This window comes from Nilaparvata lugens, chromosome 12 (assembly GCF_014356525.2).
Source record: "Nilaparvata lugens isolate BPH chromosome 12, ASM1435652v1, whole genome shotgun sequence".
In the NCBI taxonomy this organism is placed as follows: domain Eukaryota; kingdom Metazoa; phylum Arthropoda; class Insecta; order Hemiptera; family Delphacidae; genus Nilaparvata; species Nilaparvata lugens.
The window spans coordinates 2760149-2784642 of NC_052515.1; the positions used below are offsets into that span (position 1 = coordinate 2760149).

General features: G+C 35.1%; 1 protein-coding gene across 1 annotated transcript in view; it reads left to right on the plus strand.

Moving 5' to 3' along the window:
- The window catches only part of LOC111057660 (allatostatin-A), a 201239-nt gene that overhangs the window by 171279 nt on the left and 5466 nt on the right, over window positions 1–24494 (plus strand). The window contains exons 3-5 of the mRNA XM_039438647.1: window positions 12101–12288; window positions 14911–15163; window positions 17410–17608. Of these exons, the coding sequence (XP_039294581.1) occupies window positions 12101–12288; window positions 14911–15163; window positions 17410–17608 (640 nt within the window). The remainder of the gene's footprint in view (window positions 1–12100; window positions 12289–14910; window positions 15164–17409; window positions 17609–24494) is intronic.

The window sequence follows — 24494 nt, forward strand, 5'->3', positions numbered from 1 at the left end:
GGCAGTTCTAAAACGGAAGGAAGAGGCCTGAGAAAAGTATTGAGGCCGAATTTAGCAGGCAATAAGAGAGGGGCGACTGGTCCTTGCTTACCTCTAATAGAACCAAAGTGGCTCCATAATGTGCATGGGAGTAAGCGAAACATATAGAAAACTGAAGTAGGTCAGATGAAGCAGGTGCTGAGAGTGAGAGAGAGGATAATTTAGAGAATGAGTTGCAGTGGAGAGAGATGATGATAATATAGAGAACGTGTTGGAGAGAGTGTGGAAAAAGTGAGTGGAAGGGGAAAGAAGGAGATAAACGATGAGAGAAATAGAGAGAGAATAAAAGGGTGACAGAGAAAATGTCAGAGAAATGAACAAGAAAAGAAGAATCGAGAAAATAGGAGAGAAAAGAGAGAGAGTGTGAAAAAAGTGAGTGGAAGGGGCAAGGAGATAAACGATGAGAGAAAGAGAGAGAGAATGGAAGGGTGACAGAGAAAATGTCAGAGAAATGAACAAGAAAAGAAGAAACGAGAAAATAGGAGAGACAACGTAAAAGGAAAATGGAAAGAGATGAGATATTTCTTGAGATTTGAGATTGGATAAGATTAGAGTTGTCTATTTTTGTAAGCTCCAATACAATAATAAATTATAATTTAACAATAATACTCAGTAAAAGAAAATAAAATAAACCAATATTTTAAATGGAGAAATAGTAAAAAAATAAATGGAATAGTTTAATAAACTTAAAAGTAGAGAATTCTACAATTGTAGAATAACAAAGATCTGTTAGCAAATAAATACAAAGTTTATGACAGAATGATAAGATCGAAGAAGCAAAAAAAAAAGAAAACAATATGGCTACAAACCTTATAAGCAAGATAAGAAAAATAACGAAATTAATATTAAAAACTTCTAGCATGAAATAGATTGATTATTTGCCTACAATCAATCAATGTGAGAGAGAAAGAGAGAGTTTCATTGAAGGAAAGTGTATGTGAGAAAAAGAGTGAGTGAGAGAATTAATATAGGCCATATATATTTCTAATAATGTATTTCAGCTAAGTTATGTCACTTTGAGTTTCACTTCAATTTACAATCCAAACCAACTAACCAACTCAGATTTTGAATTAAAAATACTTAAATAAATTAAATCCATTACATACCATTGAAAAAGTTCAAACTTTGAAATATTATTGGGAGAATCATAGACACTGATAAAGGAGAAATAAAATGAAGATTGGAAGATATAACTGGGACAGAGAGAGAGAGAGAGAGAAATGTCATGGAGGAAGAGATTGATTGATTGATTGAGTACTTTATTTATGTAGATTACAATAATATACTGTCTTATACACTTATATACAATAGCTTACAATACAGCGAAATTATAGATGAATTTACATGATATAGACTAAGAAAATAATTATTGAACTGTATATGATATGAAAAAGCAATTTGTAATATAATAACTATAGATAATAATTATATTGTTATGCATCTACATAAAATGGCGGAACTTTGGACATATCAATGTCCATTCTTCGGAAAGAATATTAAAAATATCCTCCCCACTAACTCTCTACCAAAACTAGATACGTAGAGAGTGGAAGAGAACACGAAAGAGAGAGAGAGTGGAAGAGAACACGAAAGAGAGAGAGTGACAGATAAAGTAGACAAAAGAGAGAGAGGATAAAAGGGTTGTGGGTGTTTCGAGAGAATTTTAGGTGGGTTGAATATTGCTGGAAGTAATATTAGAAATGGACGCCTAAGCATTCTCACGTAGCGTACATTGAAAATGGACTCATTGCCCAATATATTTTATCGTTTAGAAAAGGGTTCCACTTTCCTCTCTCCTGAAAATAACTTCCTGGGATTACTGGGTCACCTGACATTTTCAAAAAAGTTAATATATTCATTCATTAATTGTTTGATGAAGATGAATAAATTAAGATAAGATGTGCATTGTGAAGGGAGTATATTTTTAATTAAAAATTTCAACTTGTAATAGATAAGTGTATAGAACAAAATAAGTGTAGATATAACAGTGTATTTAATCTATAAATATCGGGGCACCGAGCTTTGCTCGTTATTTTTATTTATTGATAAACAGAACACAATCCTCTCAAATGATCGTGTTTATATTTTACAGCTGGCTATACGTCAGCTTATGAATTCCGGGGATGCGATAATTTATTTTTATTTTCCACCGAATCACTCGCTCACTTTTTACTATCCACAGACGACGAAAGTCTCAGCTGTTTCAGCCAAGGATCAATTATCCTTTTAATGTCGTTCAACGAGTTTTCCCAAGGATGAGACCTAGTGCAATCGAATTTTTATATCATAAACTTACTATGTTCCAAATCTCGTGAAAATCGTTATAGCCGTTTTCATAAATAGCCAGATGACCAGATATAAAAATATAAACAGATATACAGAAATTGCTCGCTTAATATAATAGGATATAATGAAGGAAAGAACTGGCTTATACACATACGGGATAGGAAATTCATGAATGACGCATCATCACGTCTCAACTACTCAACTGATTAACTTGAAATTTCGTATATAGATTCTTAATAATTCATTGAGGATTATTATAGACCTTTTTTGATTTCTCCAAGATTTCAGTGGGTCAAGCTTTCGGTATGTCAAGTTTTTATTAGACTTTTTCGGAACACAAATTACCTTCTAGTCTGATATAATAAAGGAAAGAACTGGGTTATACCCGTACGGGATAGGAAATTCACGAATGACGCATCATCACGTCTGAACTACTCAATTGATCAACTTGGAATTTTACATATAGATTTTCAATTCATCAAGGATGGTTATAGACCTATTTTATATTCTTCAAGATTTTAGTAGGTCAAGTTTTGAATAATTTGAAGGTGATTGATCAAAGCTGTTCTCGGGAGTTATTGTAGAACATACAAGCAGACGGACGATATTTGATAACTAGCCAAAAGTATGAACTCGCTGCCGCTCGTTCAATAATTGATACAGGAATCGTCTGTTTGAGCGAAGTGAGGTCTAAGATACAAGTCGACGGTTTGGCATTTCTCTTAATGTTTAAATGTTTGAATGTTCATATGTTTTTATGTTGCGCATTTACGGCGAAACGCGGTAATAGATTTTCATGAAATTTGACAGGTATGTTCCTTTTTTAATTGCGCGTCGACGTATATACAAGGTTTTTGGAAATTTTGCATTTCAAGGATAATATAAAAGGAAAAAGGAGCCTCCTTCATACGGCAATATTGGAGTAAAAATCAGACTATAGAATTATTCATCATAAATCAGCTGACAAGTGATTACACAGATGTGTGGAGAAGCCAGTCTATTGCTGTATTTCCATAAGGTCTATAGTTTCAATCAGGTACTTGTGGATGAGAATACTGCGTGAGGTTTACTGCTCACAGAACTACTAGTATCATGCAAATCGAGTATCAACATGCATGAGAAATTGGAAGCTTAGTGCACAGTACTCTATTAACCTATCACAACTATATCCAAACTCATCCATTGATTTACATGATATATGATTTAACAAGTCCTCGATTATTATTGATATCTATATTTATCATACAATATAATCGTTACATAATAATATATCGATATAATTCAACAATTCCTCAAATTGGTCTCTATATTCATCCCAACAATCTGAATTGAAGCAAACAAATATGATTGGACATACAGTCACGGTCTCTAAACAAATTCAACCATTTTCCATTAATTCTCAACTGCTATTGGCTGTCACGAATGTTTGTTCAGCCAATTAGATTGCCGCTTTCATTTTGTGGTGGTTGCATCGAGCTCTGTTATAGGAGACAATATTTGGTGTCACTATATACATGACAATATGTGTGGTTTTGCCCTGTATACCTATGTTGAAATCTAGTTATTTACTGTGATGTTATATGATGTGATATATATGGAGCAGGTGGTGTTATGTACATAGCAGGAAGGCACGTCTAGTAAATAGGGAAGAAAATTAGAAAAAAACCCTGGGTAAACTTTGTGGAGAGTTGTTTACAGCACTGAAGGGAGATGTGATATCAATCTCTAGTGCTGGAACATCTGATCTCGTTTTAGAGTCAAGACTATTATTTACTAAACTTGACAAACTGAAAACTTGGCCTACTGAAATCTTGAAGAATTTGTAATTGGCCTATAACCATCCTTGGTAAATTTATAAATTATATGCAAAATTTCAAGTCAATCAGTTGAGTAGTTCAGACGTGATGATTTCGAATATGTCCTATCTTGTACATGTATAAACCAATGTTTTTTCCTTTATTATAGTATAGATACTCGTATTATCGTGACCTTTAGCTGTAGAAAAAAGATTGAAGAATGCTTTGTTTTCTGAATTTATAATTCAAAAGTTACATCATAGAGAAACAATGGCATAAATAGATATTCCATGGTATAGGGCGGTTATGTCGCAGCTTTTACAGTTGTTATCTCAAGCCGATAGTCTACGTAGTTCTTTCCCGCGAAGCTTTATGAAGCTGGTAGTCTCTTATAAAACTTTTACAATATTTCCATTAATAAATAAATCCTTAGTTTAAATAACGAAATTAACGTTTTGGTAGAGAGTTAGTGGGGAGGATATTTTTAATATTCTTTCGGAAGAATGGACATTGATATGTCCAAAGCTCCGCCAATTTATGTAGATGCATAACAATATGATTATTATCTATAGTTATTATATTACAAATTGCTTTTTCATATCATATACAGTTCAATAATTATTTTCTTATTCTATATTATGTAAATTCATCTATAATTTTGCTGTATTGTATATAAGTGTATAAGCCAGTATATATTGTAATCTACATAAATAAAGTACTCAATCAATCAATCAATCAATATTGTGCCGTTCATACACTCTTATCCGGTCAAAACAGTGAAAATCGACAATAATCGACAGTAATCGGCTTGAGATAACAGTAAAAGTTGCGACATAAACGCCCTATACCATGAGGTATCCACTTACGCTATTGTTTCTCTATGGTGATGTTGAGATATTGATTTGCATGCGTCATTGCATGCAATTTATAATCCACTCGACAGCTGATTTATGGTGTATAATTCTAAAGTCTGATTTTTACGGTAATATTGGCGTTCGAAGGAGACTCCTTTTCCTTTTGCATTATCCTTAAAATGCAAAATTTCGAAAAACCCTATGTATAGGTCAACGCGAAATTCAAAAAGGAACATATCTGTCAAATTTCATGAAAATCTATTGCTGCGCTTCGCTGTGAATGCGGAACATATAAGCATAAAGAGAAACGCAAAACCGTCGACTTGAATCTTAGACCTCACTTCGCTCGGTAAAAATTTAGAACATAAACAACCTATACTTCAGCATAACTTCTCATACTATCTTTTCTCTATGATGATCAAATAGCTCTCTTCCATGATTTTCATTTTTCAGAATGATCAAGTATTCCTTTCTGAGCAAAGACTCTGATTTGAGAAGTATACCATAATATATGGTATGAGAAGAATATACCATATTATTATGAAAAGTATATATCTTCTTATGCCAATTTTCTATATGCTATAGTGAGGTTCAGTGTTTGATTAGCAACGGTATTGCTATCCTTGTCTATCATTTAACAAAGCGTATAGCGCTATCTCTTTCTCGCTTTGCTATGTTGCCAGATCGTCTTTTAACAATGCAAAATTAATAATTAATTAACGAAATATTTTATCTTGATTATGGAGATTCATTATGAAATCATTGAAAAATATAATTTCTTGCTAGATAAGATATAATTGAATATTTTAAACGAGAATGAACAGTTAATATTACATCAATAAAGCTGTATCATAGAAGGCATATTGACAAGACAGAGGATCGGCTACGTTGTTCTCCTATCTTTCTCCACTGCCATTATAACGTGGACCTTACTATAGAATCAAATAGCTATCTTTTATGATTTTCATTCTCTAGAATGATCAAGCAATCCTTTTTGTTTTGAGAAGCATTGTTCTTGCAAGACTTTCGAGTTTCAGCACGGTGACCCAACTTTTCTGAGATGTTGGAGCATTGAACTAAGCCAGTAGATTAATGATGGAGTCCTCAGAAAGCTGGTCAATTAATTTTATTGGGGTGTTGACTGTATTCTGCAAGTCCAAATCCTGGCATTTCGAAGGCTGCACAGACGTCTAACAAGCAGTACTTGAAGTATAGGAACTTGAGTTCTGACTGTAAGAGAAATAGAGAGGAGAATGGGATGAAGAGAGAGACAGAGTGAGAGAGGGAGAGTGAGCGAGAGAGAAAGATGAGCTGCGTTTTTTTTAACCTGGAAGGCGAAGTTGGGGCGCAGCCGGCCCTCTCTCCCACTTAATCCTCCTATACAATTCTAATGCATTTGCATCACAACAACATAATTAGGAAATAATCTCCTAACTAGAGTAATATGAAATATGATTTGAAAAAATTATAAATCAATAGTAATTTTTAAAAAAATTTTGAGAGAAAGTAAGAGACAAAAGAGGGAGTGAGACAGAAAACAGGGGGAGAAAAAGAATAATAAAGATAGAAGAAAGGGATTGATTTAGTACTTTATTTATGTAGATTAAAATATACACTTATATACAATAGCTTGCAATACAGCAAAATTATAGATGAATTTACATGATATAGACTAAGAAAATAATTATTGAACTGTATTACTGTATTATGATATGAAAAAAGCAATTTGGAATAACTATAGATAATATTGTTATGCATCTACATAAATTGGCGGAGCTTTGGACATATCAATGTCCATTCTTCGGAAAGAATATTCAAAATATTCTTCCCACTAACTCTCCACCAAAAGAGTTCGAGAGAGAGAGAGAGAGATTAGATTACATTAGATTAGATTTCTTTATGTATGTTACAAAGAATAGAGAGAGAGAGAATACTGAGGAAAGGTGAGAAGAGTATCGAGGAGAGACTTACGTTCTGACTGTTTGAGGAATAAAGAAAAGGAGCTGATAAAGATAAAGAGGGAGTGAGAGAGAGAATAGAGAATCATATATATAGTGACAATATGGAGGTTACAATATGGAGGCAGTGAGAAATAGAGTGATTGATTCTTTATTCTTCATTGATTGATACAAACAGTACATCATCAAAATGATAGGGAGAGAAAAATAAGGTAACCTTGTGCTATTCCTCTCCCAACTTTAGATAAGGTTACACATAGTCCGAAATAGGTTTAGTCCTGTAGTTGTTTATTTCACAAAATTTTCAGTACTCAATTATTTTCACAAATTAGATTTCCAAATTTAGATGCTTCAAAACCATACATAGGAGAAATATTTCATATTATTGTCATTTAAATAGGAAATATTCACTTATTAACTCCTGACGGCACTCAGCCAGGGAGAAAACGCTGACAATAAAAATGTATTAACATTTACTTGATTATTTTCAAAAATATAATGAATTAAGTTCAATAAAATCCTTTATTTATTTATTATTTATTATTCACATATTAAAGAAATATTTTGCAGGACTAAAAAACAAACTTGATGCTAGTGAGAGGAGAATAAGGGGAACATTGGCTGGAAGTAGTTGAGAATCGGGAGAGGAAACTACGATAGAAGATAAAGATGAACTACATTTCGTTTACATCCACAAGGAACGAGAAAAAAGGAAAATAGATAATACATAATATAAATGGAACTCAAGTAATAATAATTTATGAAAACGAATGGTAGATAAACTCAGTCATAGAATATCCTCCATATAAGCTTTCAATCCCAGATCAACAAGATATTCACAAAAATACTCAAAACGCAAAAAACAGTTCATTCGTATGGCTTTTTGTCCTCAAAACTCACAAAATACAAATAAAACGAACGTTTACTGCGAAAGAGATAAGTTAATCTTTGTAAGATCCACTTTTAAAAAGCTTCATTCATTCTCCAATGGAACTCACGGATTATATCAGTAGCTTTTGGGAGATGAACGATAACTTAGAGCTTGAAATACACATAAAAATAAACTTGATTCAAAAATATGAGGGTTCATGCTATCTGACTTTGCTACTCCCACATATTAACAGAAATATTGAAAGTAAATATATCCGCCAACGCTCAAAATTATCTGATTTTTAAAACACTTTTCATCAATGCCACTTCCTCGAATTACTTCCAATTCCAACGAATACATTTTTCGGAATTTATTTATTCATTTCATTCCACAATCAGAATATCAAATAGATTACCATCTTTCGCTTGTTTACTTGGTGAACATTCATTTATTCTTTCCATTTATTGACGGTTATTACGAAATTTGGGATGAACCAACAGGGATATACCCACAACTGTTTATTTTTCCTTTCATTTCAAAAAAATAGGCCCTGCTTCAATACGGTACCGTGAAAGTTACTCAAAGAGGGACTGATATCTGCTATCTTGCTTGATCTCACTCTCAATATTTAACTCATCATCATCACTCACTCACTCTCTCTCTCTTTTTCTCTCTCTCTCTCTCACACACACACACTCTCTCATACATATTGGAATATCATTTTCTGAAATCAGGAGTGATACTTGATAAGTATTGCCAGATTAATCAGTCTCTCTTTTATTCACTGGTTCAACCTTTCTCTTGTACATACATATTAGTAAAATCGGGGACCGAGCTTCGTTCTGGAGTACAAAAGCATAAACAATTTATTACGAAAGAAGAAATTATAATAACATTCATACGGAAATGTTTCATCTTATAACAGTAATTGAGATTAATTCCCAGAGGAATGCAAAAATTTCCCTCGCAAAGGCCCTGTTGCACAAAAACCGGTTGAACACGTGAACCAAATCAGAGAAGACCATTTCAAAAAGATGGATCTACTGGAATTAATCAGGATTGAAAATAATCCGGCTTTTTTGTAACCGGCACTAAGTACCTGATTCAATGATTACAAAAGTTCAATAGCTGAGTCATAATTTTGACACAGTCCCACACACATGAACTCGCTCACTCACTTCAATCACCAACAGACGACGGATATAGTTATTATCAGATGTTTTTCCAAGGATGAATAAAAATTATCCTTTTCATGTCCTTCAGCGAGTTTTCTCAGGAATGAGACCTAGTGCAATAGAATCTTTATATTATAAACCTACTATATTCTGAATTTCGTGAGAATCGTTAGAGCCTTTTTCGAGATCCGGTGAAATACAAACATATAAACATCTAAACATCCAAATATCTAAACATATAAACAGAAGTTGCTCGTTTGATAGTATAGGTTATCATTTTCTGTAATCAGGAGTGATACTTGATATTATCATAGAGAAACGATAGCATAAGTAGATATCCCATGGTATAGGGCGTTTATGTCGCAACTTTTACTGTTATCCCAAGCCGATAGTTCACATAGTTCTTTCCGATGCAGCTGTGTGACGCTGGTAGTCTCTCAAATTGTGCCGTTCATACACAATCACTCCAACAAAACAGTGAAAATTGACAATAATCGACAGTAATCGGCTTGAGATAACAGTAAAGGTTGCGACATGAACACCCTATACCATGGGATATCTACTTACGCTATTGTTTCTTTATGATATTATATTGCCAGATCAATCTGCCTCTTTTTCATTCTCTGGCTCAAAACTCATCTTCTGATGTGAATATTGTCAATTTTTATATCATTCTTTGAAATCAAAAGTGATACTTGATGATATATTGCAGTTTAATCAACTCTTCTCTAAAGTGAGGTCCACATTATAATGGCAGTATCTGATTAACATTGGTGTTGCTATCCTTGTCTATCATTCGACAAAGCAGATAGCGATTTATCAACTTCTCTTCATATGTGTTCAACTGTATTTCATGAAAAAAGAAGGAGATTATATATATACTTCAATTAACAAGTCGCATAAAAAAACAAAGGTCCGTAAAGTGAAAAGTTTATACAGTACTTTCATCATCATGGCATACAAAAAAAATCTGGTGTGGCGCACTCTCACAACTTTCCTTGCCGTTATGAAAATTGATCACCTGACGCAAGTGTTCTCGCGCATATCAAGTCTACTATTCAAAGATCTGAGCCAGCTCGTGACAGGGCAATAACGTTGCAGACACACAAGGTCTGCTATCTCTTCATAGTGAATAATTTAATAGAATCAACAATAATTTGCAATTGAATAATCACATTTTCTCGAATCTAGAGCTTATTTTCAATTTTAGGGGAAAATGTAACTGAACATTAATTGTAGAGATTTTCATGCTCAATCTTTTCCACTTGAATTTTAAATTGTATCTGGAGCCTGATAATTGGGAATCTAAAATCAAACTTTGCATAGATGGAGGGGAGCTCCTGAAATTTTTAAAAGATATGGGACTTGTGGCAGTTGATAGAGCTTATCAATGACTATTCTAGGTATAAATTTAATCAAAATCGTTGTAGCCGTTTTCGAGGAAAATCGCGAAAACCCCTGTTTTTGACAACATTTTTGCCATTTTAGCCGCCATCTTGAATTGCATTAGATCGGAATTGTTCGTGTCGGATCCTTATAGTGTGAGGACCTTAAGTTTCAAATTTCAAGTCATTCCGTTAATTTGGAGATGAGATATCGCGCACATACACTCACACACACACACACAACACACACACACACACACACACACACACACACACACACACACACACACACACACACACACACACACACACACACACACACACACACACACACACACACACACACACACACACACACACACACCAATACCCAAAAACCACTTTTTTAAGACTCAGGGGACCTTGAAACGTATAGAAATTTGGAAATTTTGGTACCTTAATTTTTTTCGGAAAGCAATACTTTCCTTACCTATGGTAATAGGGCAAGGAAAGTAATTAAGAGTTTGTCCGTACTTAGCCGATTTGAAAGCAAATACTCGCTGTTGAATATGATAATCGTGGAAAAAGTATTAGGCCTATACTTCTATACAAAGGAATCAAGGGTCAGTAGAGTGAAAAGTATATACTTTCATCATCATGGCATACGAAAAATAAAGAGTTTGTATGTACTTAGGTGATTTGAAAGCAAATACTCACTGTCGAGTGTTAAATTTGAAACGTTGCAATTACGAGATGCGTGGGAATTATCCACAATCAGCAACCTGCTATTTTGAATTGAATGAAATCGTCCTGCCAGATTAGAGGAAGCGTTTGAGTAGGTTAATTACTTTTACAGCTCGTATGATGCTCCCTGTTCAGTGAGGCTCTACATTACAAACGACTCTTTAATGTCTTGATTAGACGCTCTCTGGTTATGAACTCAATGTTGGCAAATTGCGTTTTTGCATTGAACCACTGCTCTATAGTGAGGTCTTCCACGCTATAATGGCAGTGGAGAAAGATAGGAGAACAACGTTGCCGATCCTCTGACTTATCTATTAGTCCAGTCAAATGGTCGTTTTTCAGGAAACAGCCCCGAAAAAATTTTTCTCGACCGTTCTATATGTATTTTGAGGCGCTGAATTTGAATATAAAATTTGCTGACACGCCAGAGGGCGGCTTCACCCCCTAAACCCCCAAAACCCCCGAAATTTCGGAATTTTTTTAAATTTTCTCATTTTATCTCGTAAACCTTGAGTTTTTCAAGGAAAATCATTTCTGACAAACTTAAAGAGAATTAAATTTCCAATAGATTGAGTGATAGCGCAGGATTCTACCATTTTTGGTTCCGGAGCTACGAATTTTCAAAAAAAAAGGGTATTTTTCAAGAGGTTTTCAAAATTATGCAAGCCTATCACTTCTACCCTATACAACTTGAATATTTTTCTAGTGTAGATAAAAACCACACATCACGTGAAAGAACAATTCATTATGAACAGGATTCCTTAGGAATTTTCAAATTTAGTAGTGGTGGGAGGGGGAATACACCCAAAAATAGAAAATCATGTTCTACAGCCAAAATACAGATTTTTCTTTATAATACCTTTTCAAGGCCTTCTTAACAAAAAATACATATTTCGGCTGGAATCATCTCACTTGGGTGATATAATTGGAATCTTCTCATTCCCTCCTATCTGTACACATTTCATTTTCAATCAATTTATCTAATAATTTTCCGTATTTGTTGTGTGTTTTAGAATGGTAGCAGCCGCCGTGCCATTGATGCTAGCCATGGTCATGGAGATGGGAGCCAGAGCAGCTGCAATGGAAGCCTTTTCGGAAAAAGACCTGGACAATTATTACAAGCGAATGTACGATTTCGGACTGGGCAAGAGGGCCTACGTCTATTCTGCCAATAAACGGCCCATGTATGACTTCGGAATTGGTTAGTAGTTATCAAAATTCATCTATAGAGATAAGAGATAAATCACAATCGAAAATCAGAGTGTCTCAATCGAATAGATTAGGATAGAAACAAATAGAAAGCTGACTAGGATAGAGAGTAGAATAGGGAGAATGGAGGATTTAGCTCTCAACTCTAAAGAGACACACTGGGGTGTTTCACACCCCAAGGATTTTTTTTTCTGTTCTGCAGTTGACAATATCAAACAGATGGGAATTTATGCCCAGTCTAAATTAGGTTTGTAGCATTGTCAACTACTCTCCACCACTTCCAGTCAGTAATAGCATTCTACAAAGTCACCAGCTCATCTTGTTCTCCGTTTGGGGTGTCTAACACCCCAGAGTGTCTTTTACGTAGGACTTTTATCAAACACTTTTATTACAAAGATTTACTTGTATTGTCACTACGAATGTGGTATGGGATGATGGATCAGATTGGAATAATGAATGCTATGATTCTCTACAACTTGAGATTCAAAACAATAAAATGAAGAGACGTGAGTTTTTGATGAAGTTGTCTTTGGCAATGATCAAGCCATTCGTTCAAACCAGATTAGGAGCTCCAACACTTGGGCAGAACATCTAAAATTGGTAAAAATATTGATGAGCAGTGCTTTACTTTTGATTTCTGTATGCACTTGGAACAAAAATAATTAAGAAATGATGAAGTATGGTCCAAGTACTTGGTTTTTTCATACTTTTCAAAGAAGAATGCCAAATTGAATTGGGGTGTTCAACGCCCCAGTGTGTCTACTGTGTTAGCATAAAGTAAGTGTGTCTCTGTAGGGTTATTATTATTAGACGAAAATCCAAATAAAATCTCGTAAATCACCCCGAAGACTTCTGCTACTGCAAATAATATTGACAACAGGGTAAACAGCTAGATGGAAATTCGAAGAGCGCTACTATTCAAAAATAATTTGTCAGCCCGGAAATCGAACCCGGGTGCTACTATCCAGAGATTGTGAGTTTGGTGTAAGGGTGAGCATTCCTGACCGGCAATTAGGAGGTACTGGGTTCGATTCCCGGGCTGACAAATAATTTTTGAATAGTAGCGCTCATCGAATTTCCAACTAGCTGTTTACCCTGTTGTCAATATTTTTTGCAGTAGCAGAAGTCTTCGGGGTGAATTACAGCATTTTAATAATTATTATCGGAAAGAACAATAATTCATAATTGGAATGAAATATTTTTAATTTATATCACAATTTGAACAGTTTCACCGCGAAGCATATACCAGTTGATCCCATATTTGAACAGCGGTAAGCCATCCTATCACTCTGTGGTATCGTCAAGGGAATATTATGCCAGTTATTCTTCAAAGCACACCTATTCCCTATTCCCTATTCCCTATTCCATATTCCATATTCAAAGGGAATATGTTGCCAGCCATATGTAAGCTATGTATTATGATGTCAGCTCTGTATTTATATACCTATATGTGAGCTATGTATATGATGTAAGCTTTGAATATGTCTATATATTTGTGAGCTATGTATATGATATTATATACCTATATTTATATACCTATATGCGAGCTATGTATATGATAGTTAGCTTTGTATATTTATATATATTTGAGCTATGTATATGATGTAAGCTTTGAATATGTAGCCTATATACGACACGGTTGATTTATCAGTAAGTTACAAGTTACATGTCAAAGTTTAAAGCGGTAGGCAATATAAATTGAACCCCTTTCAACTACACATCACTTCAGTGTGAAGCGTCTAACTTGTTGAAATGTTCTTCAAAATAGACTGTAGTGAGGTCCACGTTATAATGGCAGTGAAGAAAGATAGCAGAACAACGTTGCCGAACCTCTATCTTGTCAATGCTTTCTATAGACGGTAGCTGATACAGGTTTATTGATGTAATATCAACTGTTCATTCTCGTTTAAAATAATCAATTTATCATATTTTAATAAGCAAGAAATTTTATTTTTCAAATATTCAATTATGATTTTTCATAGTTAAGATGAAATATTTTGTTAATTGATTGTTTAATCTACATTGTTAAAAGTCGATCTGGCAACAGAGCAAAGCGAGAAAGAGATAGCGCTCTCCGCTTTGTTGAATGATAGACAAGGATAGCAATACCATTGCTAATTAAACGCTGCCAGCCATTATAACATGGACCTCACTATAGAAGAAAAATTCTAATACAAGTAATATGTGATAATATCGATTGAGAAATAGCATATTATCATAGAGAAACAATAGCGTAAGTAGATATCCCATGGTATAGGGAATTTATGTCGCAACTTTTACTGTTATCTCATGCCGATTACTGTCAATTATTGTCAATTTTTACTGTTTTGTTGGGGTAATAGTGTATTAACGGCACAATTTGAGAGACTACCAGCGTCACACAGCTGCATAAGAAAGAACTGCGTGAACTATCGGCTTGGGATAACAGTTAAAGTTGCGACATAAACGCCCTATACCATGGGATATCTACTTATGCTATTGTTCTCTATGATATTATCCAGAAATATTTATAATATTACTATATTATTATGACTATAATATAATGTTCTGTGTCTTTCTCTGTTGCATTGATCTGCAGTACAATGATGTTCTCTGTCTCTGTCTGTTGCATTAGGTAAACGCGACAACAACCGCCAACGTATGTACGCATTTGGGCTGGGCAAGCGGGCCGAGGAGACGCCCGAGGATGAGTCACCAACCGGCCTCCACACGTTGCCATGGAAACGCGCCCTAAAAGCATATGAGTTTGGACTCGGCAAGCGTGCAGCAGCACCGCAGAAACTGTACTCGTTCGGACTCGGCAAGCGTGGGGCCTACTCGGACGAGGAGGACGAGGATGACAGTGATGTTATGGAGAAGAGGTCCAGGTAGGTGACATACTGTAGTCAACCGCACGAAAATAGTCTGATGGAAATTGGTACAGATGAGTAGTAGAACCATAGAGAAAAGATTATATTGAATTATGAAGGTAATTTATATATTGTGTTCACTGAAGGTATAATAACAAGAGTTTGCTGAGCAATTAGAGATAGAGGTTTAATAATATATTAAACCATATGAATATAATATATGAGAGGCCAAAACTCACCACTGCTGAAAGAAGGGCGGCCATTTAGGTAAAACTTCTTGGGAGAGGTGAGGATTTTGACCCTGCAAAGTTTCGCAGGGGCAAAAAGAAAAAACCCAAGAGACCAGTGATGGGTGAAAAACCAGACACAAATGTGGGTCAAGGGCTGAGTCAAGGGTGGCCGGGCGCCCTAGAGGCAACTTGGCCGCCCCTTCCTCAGCGGAAGGACCTACAATGAAGGCCAACATTGGAACTCACGTAGGTCACGAGGACTAATCAGTCTGAAGAGACTGCCAAGCTTATCACACTGGATTGCGACCAGGTGATGAATGGAATGTTAGTATAGGAAAAATTCCTGGCTCTTGTAAAGGAGATAGGTATTGGTTTGCCCAACTAACATACTACTTGGGACACACAATAAGCTTCAGTTGACGTGTGAGGTTCTTAGAACCTTTGGATCCTTGAATTCGTCCCTTCAAAAACAATAAACAATAAGGTGATATATTGTGTTCTTTGAGGTATAGATGCAGGTTCACTGAAGGTATGGAAGTATAATAACAAGAAATATCTTATCAATAACAGACAAAGGTATGAAAGATTATACCATAGAGTAAAGATAGCTTAAGAAGATATTTCATGGTATAGGTCGTTAATGGTTCAAATTCCAAGTCGATTTTCTGTTAACTAGAGCCGATTACTGTTCACTATTGCCTATTACTACTGTTCTGTTGGTGTGAGAGTGTAAGAACAGTACAGTATGAGAGACTACCAGCGTCACATAGTTTCATTAAAAACAACTACTAGGACTATCAGCTTGAGTTGATAGTGATATTATGGAGAAGAGGTCTAGGTATGTTCGAACATGTAGCATGAGAAAATATCCCATGGTATGGGGTGTTCATGCTCCAAATTTCTTGCCAATTATGTCAACGAGCTCTATGAGACTGCACCAACATTTTTTGCCTACGGTCTCTTTCCGTTGCTGAATATCTCAGCAGTCTCCTCCTAGAGTACAGTTTCCACAAATAATGTACATTATATAGAGAACAATGAATTCTGAGTTGGTTTCCACAATCTGCTACTCTTTATTGATTGATACAATAAGTACATCATTAGAATGATAGGGAGAGGAAAAATAAGGTAACCTTGTGCTATTCTTCTCCCAAATTCAGATAAGGTTACACATAGTCCGAAATCGGTCAAGTCTTGTAGTTGTTCACTTCACAGAATTTTTTGTCTTCAATTATTTTCACAACGTAGAAGTTTAAATTTAGATGCTTCAAAACCAAACATAGAAGATAATTATATTTCACATTATTATCACTGAAATAGGAAATATTCACATATAAGAGAAATAATTTTCTATACTCACTCATTCATAGTCCTCTATGTGTCACCTGTATCTATAATCCTTGCTATAAAAAGTTCATCATTGTCTGCTTGTATATCAAAATTCGCAGAGTGACTGACTATGCTATCTAAAATCATAGAGAAAATATATCTATTAATAAAATAAGAATCTCAATACCCTTTTTTGAATTATTCTATCACAACATGTTTCAACATTGATGCCATTTTCAAGTGATATCTAGAAAATATATCATGAGAAGATATCCCATGGTATTGGTTGTTCATGTTCCAAATTCCAAGCCAATTTTCTGTTCACTCAAGCCGATTACTGTCGCTTATTAGGCTACTGTTTGGCCAGTGAGAGTGCACAGTATGATAGACTACCAGTGTCACATAGCTCCGCATAGCACATAATATTGTTCGATCACAATAAAAAGGTATAAAAAGCAAGAAAAAGCTTACTAGGTACCGTAAAGTAGACCTAGCCAGAAGCTACCATAGTTTCTACTGGGTGAAATTGGTTTAAAGGGTGAAATCTGGGTCGCCAAAATTCGGCCTAGACATACGAGGTGATACTTTCAAACGACTCTCCTTATGAATTGATAAGATCTCTATTCAAGTAAGAATTTATTGATATTTATGAACGAGTTTGGTTTCAATTAAATTTAATTTAAACCGATCTGATTTGTCCATCAGATACCAATTCGGCTTGGGCAAACGAGGCGGTGCATTCTACGACGGCAGCGGCGAGAGATCACTCCGCAGCCAGCGCTACAACTTCGGACTCGGCAAGCGCGACTTGGGTCCCGACTGGGAGGACTTACTGGGCGAGGATGCCGATCATGACATCGCTGCACGAAGCATGAAGTACGGGTTCGGACTTGGCAAGCGGGAGGTATATTTACTTACTTACTCACTTATTATTGTTTAGAACAGTACTATCTATCTTTAGTTTAATATATAGAATCACTAAAGCCCTGTTTTCATTAGTAGAGTTGGTGGTAGAGTTCCCTGGGCAAGTACTAACTATCTTGTGAACTCTCCCAATGAAAACGTTAATGGTAGAGTAGAGTCATGGTAGAGTACTAGTTTCTAGAAGAGTAGAGTGGGATAGTATATACTCTAGTAGATAGTAGATACTCTACCACTTGCCTTCCCCCACCACTACTTCTCACTCTACTCTGCCACTCCTATGCTAATGAAAACAGTCTCGAGCTAGTAGAGTCGTGCCATGGGTAGGCTACCAAGTTTAAGAAGTATTGCTATTTTTTTCAAGTATTAATTTATTAGAAAGTGTTAACTTATTAAAGTATTAATAAGTGTTTAGGTGTTAATTTATAAAAAAGTATTGACATTTTAAGGTTAGTTCTGTTCACTAGAAAACAAACACACTTCACCTACTATTCTCAATTGTAGTGAAAACAGTTACTCGGCCAAGTAAGTAAGTAGAGTAGAGTTAGTATGCCAGTTACTCGACCACCAACTCTACTAGTGAAAACCAGGGTTGATGCCCTTTATTTCCATGATTTTTTCTGCTTCTCCTTCTTCTATAAATGGTTTTCTTCATCCTTTTCTTCTAGTTCTTACTGTTCATTAAAATATGTTCTTCTCTTTTCCTTAATATAGTCGTTTTCCTTCGTTTTTTCATCTTCATCTTCTTTTGCCACAACTACTACTACTACTTCTACTTTTTCTCCTTCTTACAATTCTCCTTCTCTCACAGATTAAATTCTTTTCTCCTTCTTCATCTCCTTCTCCTTCTTTACCTTCTCATTTTCCTTCTTCTTTTCCTTCTTCTTCTTCTTCTTCTTCTTCTTCTTCTCTTCTTCTTCTTCTTTCTTCTTCTTCTTCTTTCTTCTTCTTCTCTCTTCTTCTTCTTCTCTTCTTCTTCTTTTCTTCTTCTTCTTCTCTTCTTCTCTTCTTCTTCTTCTTTCTTCTTCTTCTTCTCTTCTTCTTCTTCTTCTTCTTCTTCTTCTTCTTCTTCTTCTTCTTCTTCTTCTCTTCTTCTCTTCTTCTTCTTCTTCTTCTTCTTCTTCTTCTTCTTCTTCTTCTTCTTCTTCTTCTTCTTCTTCTTCTTCTTCTTCTTCTTCTTCTTCTTCTTCTTCTTCTTCTTTGTCCTCCCTCCATCTTACTCCTCTCTTTCCAGGATCAGCCTCTTCATTCCTCTTTTATTATATTACTAGATATTTTCATTAAAATAATTACTATTACCTTAAAATTCAATTTCAACTTTCATACACCATTCGATGGGAAATTTAATTTTCTACAAAATTGGTCCTCTGTTATTTTTTGCTAGAACCAGCCATTAAAAAGTTATAATGAAAAAACTACTTGAGAGACCTGGTTTTGGAAAACGCTGGAATTATTCTGACAGCCCAAGTACAAACAGAGAAGTTTGGTTTTGAAGCAGGCGATTGCAGAAGGCACCGCTCATGACATCTAGTGGCAGAATCTGTAATTAGACTTCTACAACAATGGTACAATGCTTTAGTTTTCTTGACGTTGTGGCTTTATTTCCGATTATTTTACTCTAAATATTCACGGAAATTGTGGAGAAAAGAATTCTCTAAAATTTAATCCAGTTAACAGGTACGATTTATTGAATAATAAAGTCGAAACTCATTAAAAACTAACAGTCAACTCAACTACTCAAAACTAGGTACTCAATTAAAATAATAGATTTTAACTAATAGTCACATTCAATATTATGAAATCCCTGAGAAATTAATAGACCGTTCTATATTCTTGAAATCTTGTTCAGTAATATTGTCCAAAATAACTTAGTTCAAGATATTTAGATAAGAAAACAGTGTTTGTTACAGAAACCGTGTTCAAGTACTGCTTTTAAATGAACGTTAGTTCTTATTAATTCCGCTAGAATGGGCGAGCGAGGCCTTCTGTAATAATATTTCACTATTTCAGACACCAAAACTGGATCATTTTGAGAAACGCAAAGTCAAATCTTAAGCATTGAGTAGGCTTCCTATGAAAAATTGTAGTTTCTGCAGTTTTTGGTTGATAACTTCTAAACGGTGGATCGTAGCGAAATATTTATTTGAAAGATTTTGTAGAGAATTTAATTTTCTATCCAATCATTGAAAATATTGCTAGATACATGGAAATTAAAGACGATATTACTGCTTTAATTGTACACTTTCATGACTGAGAAAGCCAACTTCTGAAGCTTTTATAGTTTGCCTTTGTCTTGATTGTTACACAAAAATATGTTTTTTTCACCGTTTCATTCTCTACAAGTTGTATTTCTTGAGATTTTTCGATATAATGAGTTTTAGAGCCACAATTTGAAGAAATATGAAGCAATGTAGAGTTTAGTGTTGAAATATTTCACGCTAGATAAGTGTTCCAGGTTGTACCGTATTGAGTTGGGAATTAATCAGATATCAGTTCATGAGAATTGGTAGTACTTTCAATTTTTTGTATATATCTTTTGAACGGTGCATTTGAGCTCAATTTTTGATAGGATATTTTTTATAGAGAATATAATTTTCTATCAGATGAATGTGATAAATTGTTCCATTTGTGAGAATTTTGAGAGAAATTAGACACTAAAAGCTCCCAAAGTCAACACAGTCTTGAGTAGGCCTACTTGCTTTCAGTCAATGGTAATTAAACTAGAAAGCCAAGCAGAGTTCTTATGAGTATTTATAGATGCAAATTTGATTCAAATAATATTATTCTTCGACACATCAAGATAATAATGAGTTATCATTGTTTATGAGTATAATATTGATTGATGATTAATCTCTGTCTCTTTCTTTCTCTTGATTTTCAATCAAAAATCAATCAATCAATCTCTCTTTCTTATTCTTCCTTCTCTTCTTTCTCATTTTAACTTCGTATTCTAGCTCTTATTGTTCTCCTCCTAGTTCTTCATGTTGTTGTACTAATTATCCATGTTGTTTCTCTTCCACTGTATTCTTCTCTTCTACTCCTTCTCCTTCTTTATCTTTCTCTTTTTCTTCTTCTTCTTCTTCTCTCTCATTTTCTTCTCCTCCTTCTTCTCCCTCCTCTTCCTCTTCTTCTTTTTCTTTTTCTTCTCCTTCTCCTTCTTCTACTATTTCTTCTCTCTCATTTTCTTCTTTTTCTTCTTCTTCTTCTTCTTCTTCTTCTTCTTCTTCTCCTTCTCTCTTCTTCTTCTTCTTCTCTTCTTCTCTTCTTCTTCTTCTTCCTCTTCTCTTCTCTTCTTCTTCTTCTTCTTCTTCTTCTTCTTCTTCTTCTTCTTCTTCTCTCTTCTTCTCTTCTTCTCTTCTTCTTCTTCTTCTTCTTCTTCTTCTTCTTCTTCTTCTTCTTCTTCTTCTTCTTCTTCTTCTTCTTCTTCTTCTTCTTCTTCTTCTTCTTCTTCTTCTTCTTCTTCTTCTTTTCTTCTTCTTCTTCTTCTTCTTCTCTTCTTCTTCTCTTCTTCTTCTTCTTCTTCTTCTTCTTCTTCTTCTTCTCTTCTTCTTCTCTTCTTCTTCTTCTTCTTCTTTTTCTTTTCTGCTTCTTTTTCTTCTTCTTCTTCTTCTCTTCTTCTTCTTCTTCTCTTCTTCTTCTTCTTCTTCTTCTTCTTCTTCTTCTTCTTCTTCTCTTCTTCTCGTCTTCTTCTTCTTTTCTTCTTCTTCTTCGTCTTCTTCTTCTTCTTCTTCTTCTTCTTCTTCTTCTTCTTCTTCTTCTTCTTCTTCTTCTTCTTCTTCTTTTCTTCTTCTTCTTCTCTTCTTCTTCTTCTTCTTCTCTTCTTCTTCTTCTTCTTCTTCTTCTTCTTCTTCTCCTACTACCTACTACTAATTCTTCTCTCTCTCTTCCTTTCCTCCTTCTTCTCCTTCCTCTTCTCCTTTCTCTTCTTCTCCTTCTCCTTCTCCTTCTGCTTCTTCTTCTTCTCCTTCTCCTTTTTCTTTTTTCGACAATACAACAATATATCAGTGATTCTACTGTTAAAATCATCTAAACCGAACATTGGACAAAAATAATGTAGGGTTTTCCAGCATCTCTTTTGTATAGTGAGTTCCACGAATGGCAGTGGAGAAAGATAGAGAACAGCGTTGCCGATAGTCTGCCTTGCCACTGCCTTCTATAGAGGATAGCTGATACCAGTATATCTGATATAATATTGGCTGTTCATACTTGTTTGTAATAGACACTTACATCTTATTCGTCAAGTAGATTTCTCAATGTCTAAATAATTGAGATTGAATTTTCCAATGATTAAACACTAAATTTCTATCACTGAGATCAAATATTCTTATTGAATGAAAAAGACTAAGATATTGTCAAAAAACCACTGATTTATTGAAATTAGAAAGACCGGTTTCGGTTATTACACCATTGTCAATCTCTGATAAACATTGTTTTAACATTGTTAAAACCGAAACCGGTCTTTCTAATTTCAATAAATCAGTGGTTTTTTGACAATATCTTAGTCTTTTTCATTCAATATGAATAATTACCACAATATCAACTTCTCAACTACACAAAAAGTGAAAAAAAAAAAATCAAATATTCTGTTAATGACTCATCTATTGTCTACATCATTGTAAAACGGTCTGGCAACATTGAGGATCTAGAAAAGGATAGCGCTTTCGGCTTTGTCGAATGATAGACAAGGATAGCAACACCAGATACTGCCATTATAACGTGGACCTCACTATAGTCTGCTTGTCTAAATAATTCCATGATGATATCAAAGCGCGGCGCAGAGATTCCATCGTGCTACCGATGCAGCACAGATGGCGAATAGTTTACAACGCAACATTGTTTACGGTGAGAGATCAACTTCAAACTATCAGGAATTAATGCATCAATGCTTCCTATGCAGCTTATGCTGATAGTTTGAAGTGAACGACCTGACTATAGGATAGTTGTTGGTTGTTGCGGTATTTCCGATAAACTGTTAGAAGTGACTTGATTCTCCACGTGGCTGCTCTATCAATCTATAACCAATGATTTCGGAAAATACAGTGTGTACGAAAAAAATGACCCGATTTTAAATAGCTAGGTATATTTTTGTTAGGAAGAAGGGCTTAAAAAATTGCATACTAAAATACTCACAGAATATTGGAGTGAGAATTGGATCCACACACGTAGAGTAGACAGCAAGATTCAAGCTGCAGAAATAAGGTTTCTAAGAAGTGTGTTTGGCTGCACTAGAGCAGATAGAATCAGAAATGAGGAGATAAGAAGAGCTTTATCTGTTACACCTTTACATGGAAAAATCATTCAAAACAGAATGAATTGGTGCAGTCATTTGAATAGAATGCCTCCTGGACGAATACCTTTGGAGGCTAAATGCTATAAACCTACTGGGAAAAGAGACGTGGGAAGACCGAGGAAAAGATGGGTGCCGGAACAGGTTCTTTAACAAACCTAATCCTTGAAGTGAAGAGGAAGAAGAAGAAGAATATTGGAGTCTACGGAAATGCATCATAAATGTTCAATATTGAATGAAAAAGACGACTAAGAGATTGTCAAAAAACCACAGATTTATTGATACTCAGAAAGCCCGGTTTCGGTTATCACACCATTGTCAATCTCTGATTGATATCAGATTGAAACCGGTCTTTCTAAAGTATCAATAAATCTGTGGTGTTTTGACAATCTCTTAGTCTTTTTCATTCAATATGAATAATTACGACAATATCAACTTCTCAACTACACAAAAAGTGAAAAAAAAAGTTCAATATGTCCTCGATTGGCTGCACGGACGACATCTAGTCTGTAGCTTCATTCATCCCAAACTGCCTCAACGTTGGATAGGGCGTACAGGACCGCGTGACCAAGCTTTACACTCTTGGCCTCCTAGGTCCCCTGACATAACACCTTGCGACTTTTACTTTCCTTGCCCTATTACCATAGGTAAGGAAAGTATTGCTTTCCGAAAAAAATTAAGGTACCCCGATTTCTAAATTTCTATACGTTTCAAGATCACCTGAGTCCGAAAAACTGGTTTTTGGGTATTGGTCTTTGGTCTGTATATGTGTGTGTGTGTGTGTGTCTGTGTGTGTATGAGTGTATGTGCGTCTGTGTACACGATATCTCACCTCCCAATTAACAGAATGACTTGAAATTTGGAACTTAAGGTCCTTCCACTATAAGGATCCGACACGAACAATTTCGATCAAAACTTTGGTTTTGCTATCCTTGTCTACCATTCTACGAAGCCGGTGGTCCTTTTCTAGGTCCACAACGATGCAATTCATGTTTTTGACAGTGTAGAAATATAATTAACTAATGCAGAGAATCGGCATCGCTCAAGATGGCGGCTAAAATGGCGAAAATGTTGTCAAAAACAGGGTTTTTCGTGATTTTCTCGGAAACGGCTTCAACGATTTTGATCAAATTCATACCTAAAATAGTCATCGATAAGCTCTATCAACTGCCACAAGCCCCATATCTGTAAAAATTTCAGGAGCTCCGCCCCATCTATGCAAAGTTCGATTTTAGATTCCCAATTATCAGGCTTCAGATACAATTGAAACAAAAAAAATCAAGTGGAGTAGATTGAGCATGAAAATCTCTACAATTAATGTTCAGTAACATTTTCACCTAAAATTGAAAATTAGCTTTAAATTCGAGAAAATGTGATATTCAATTGCAATTAATGTTGATTCTATTAAATCATTCACTATGAAGAGATAGCAGACCTCATGTGTGTCTCCAGCGTTATGCCCTGTCACCAGCTGGCTCAAATCTTTGAATAGTACATGAGATGCGCGGGAACACTAGCGTCAGGTGATCAATTTTAATAACGGCAAGGAAAGTTGTGTGAGTGCGCCACACCAGATTTTTTC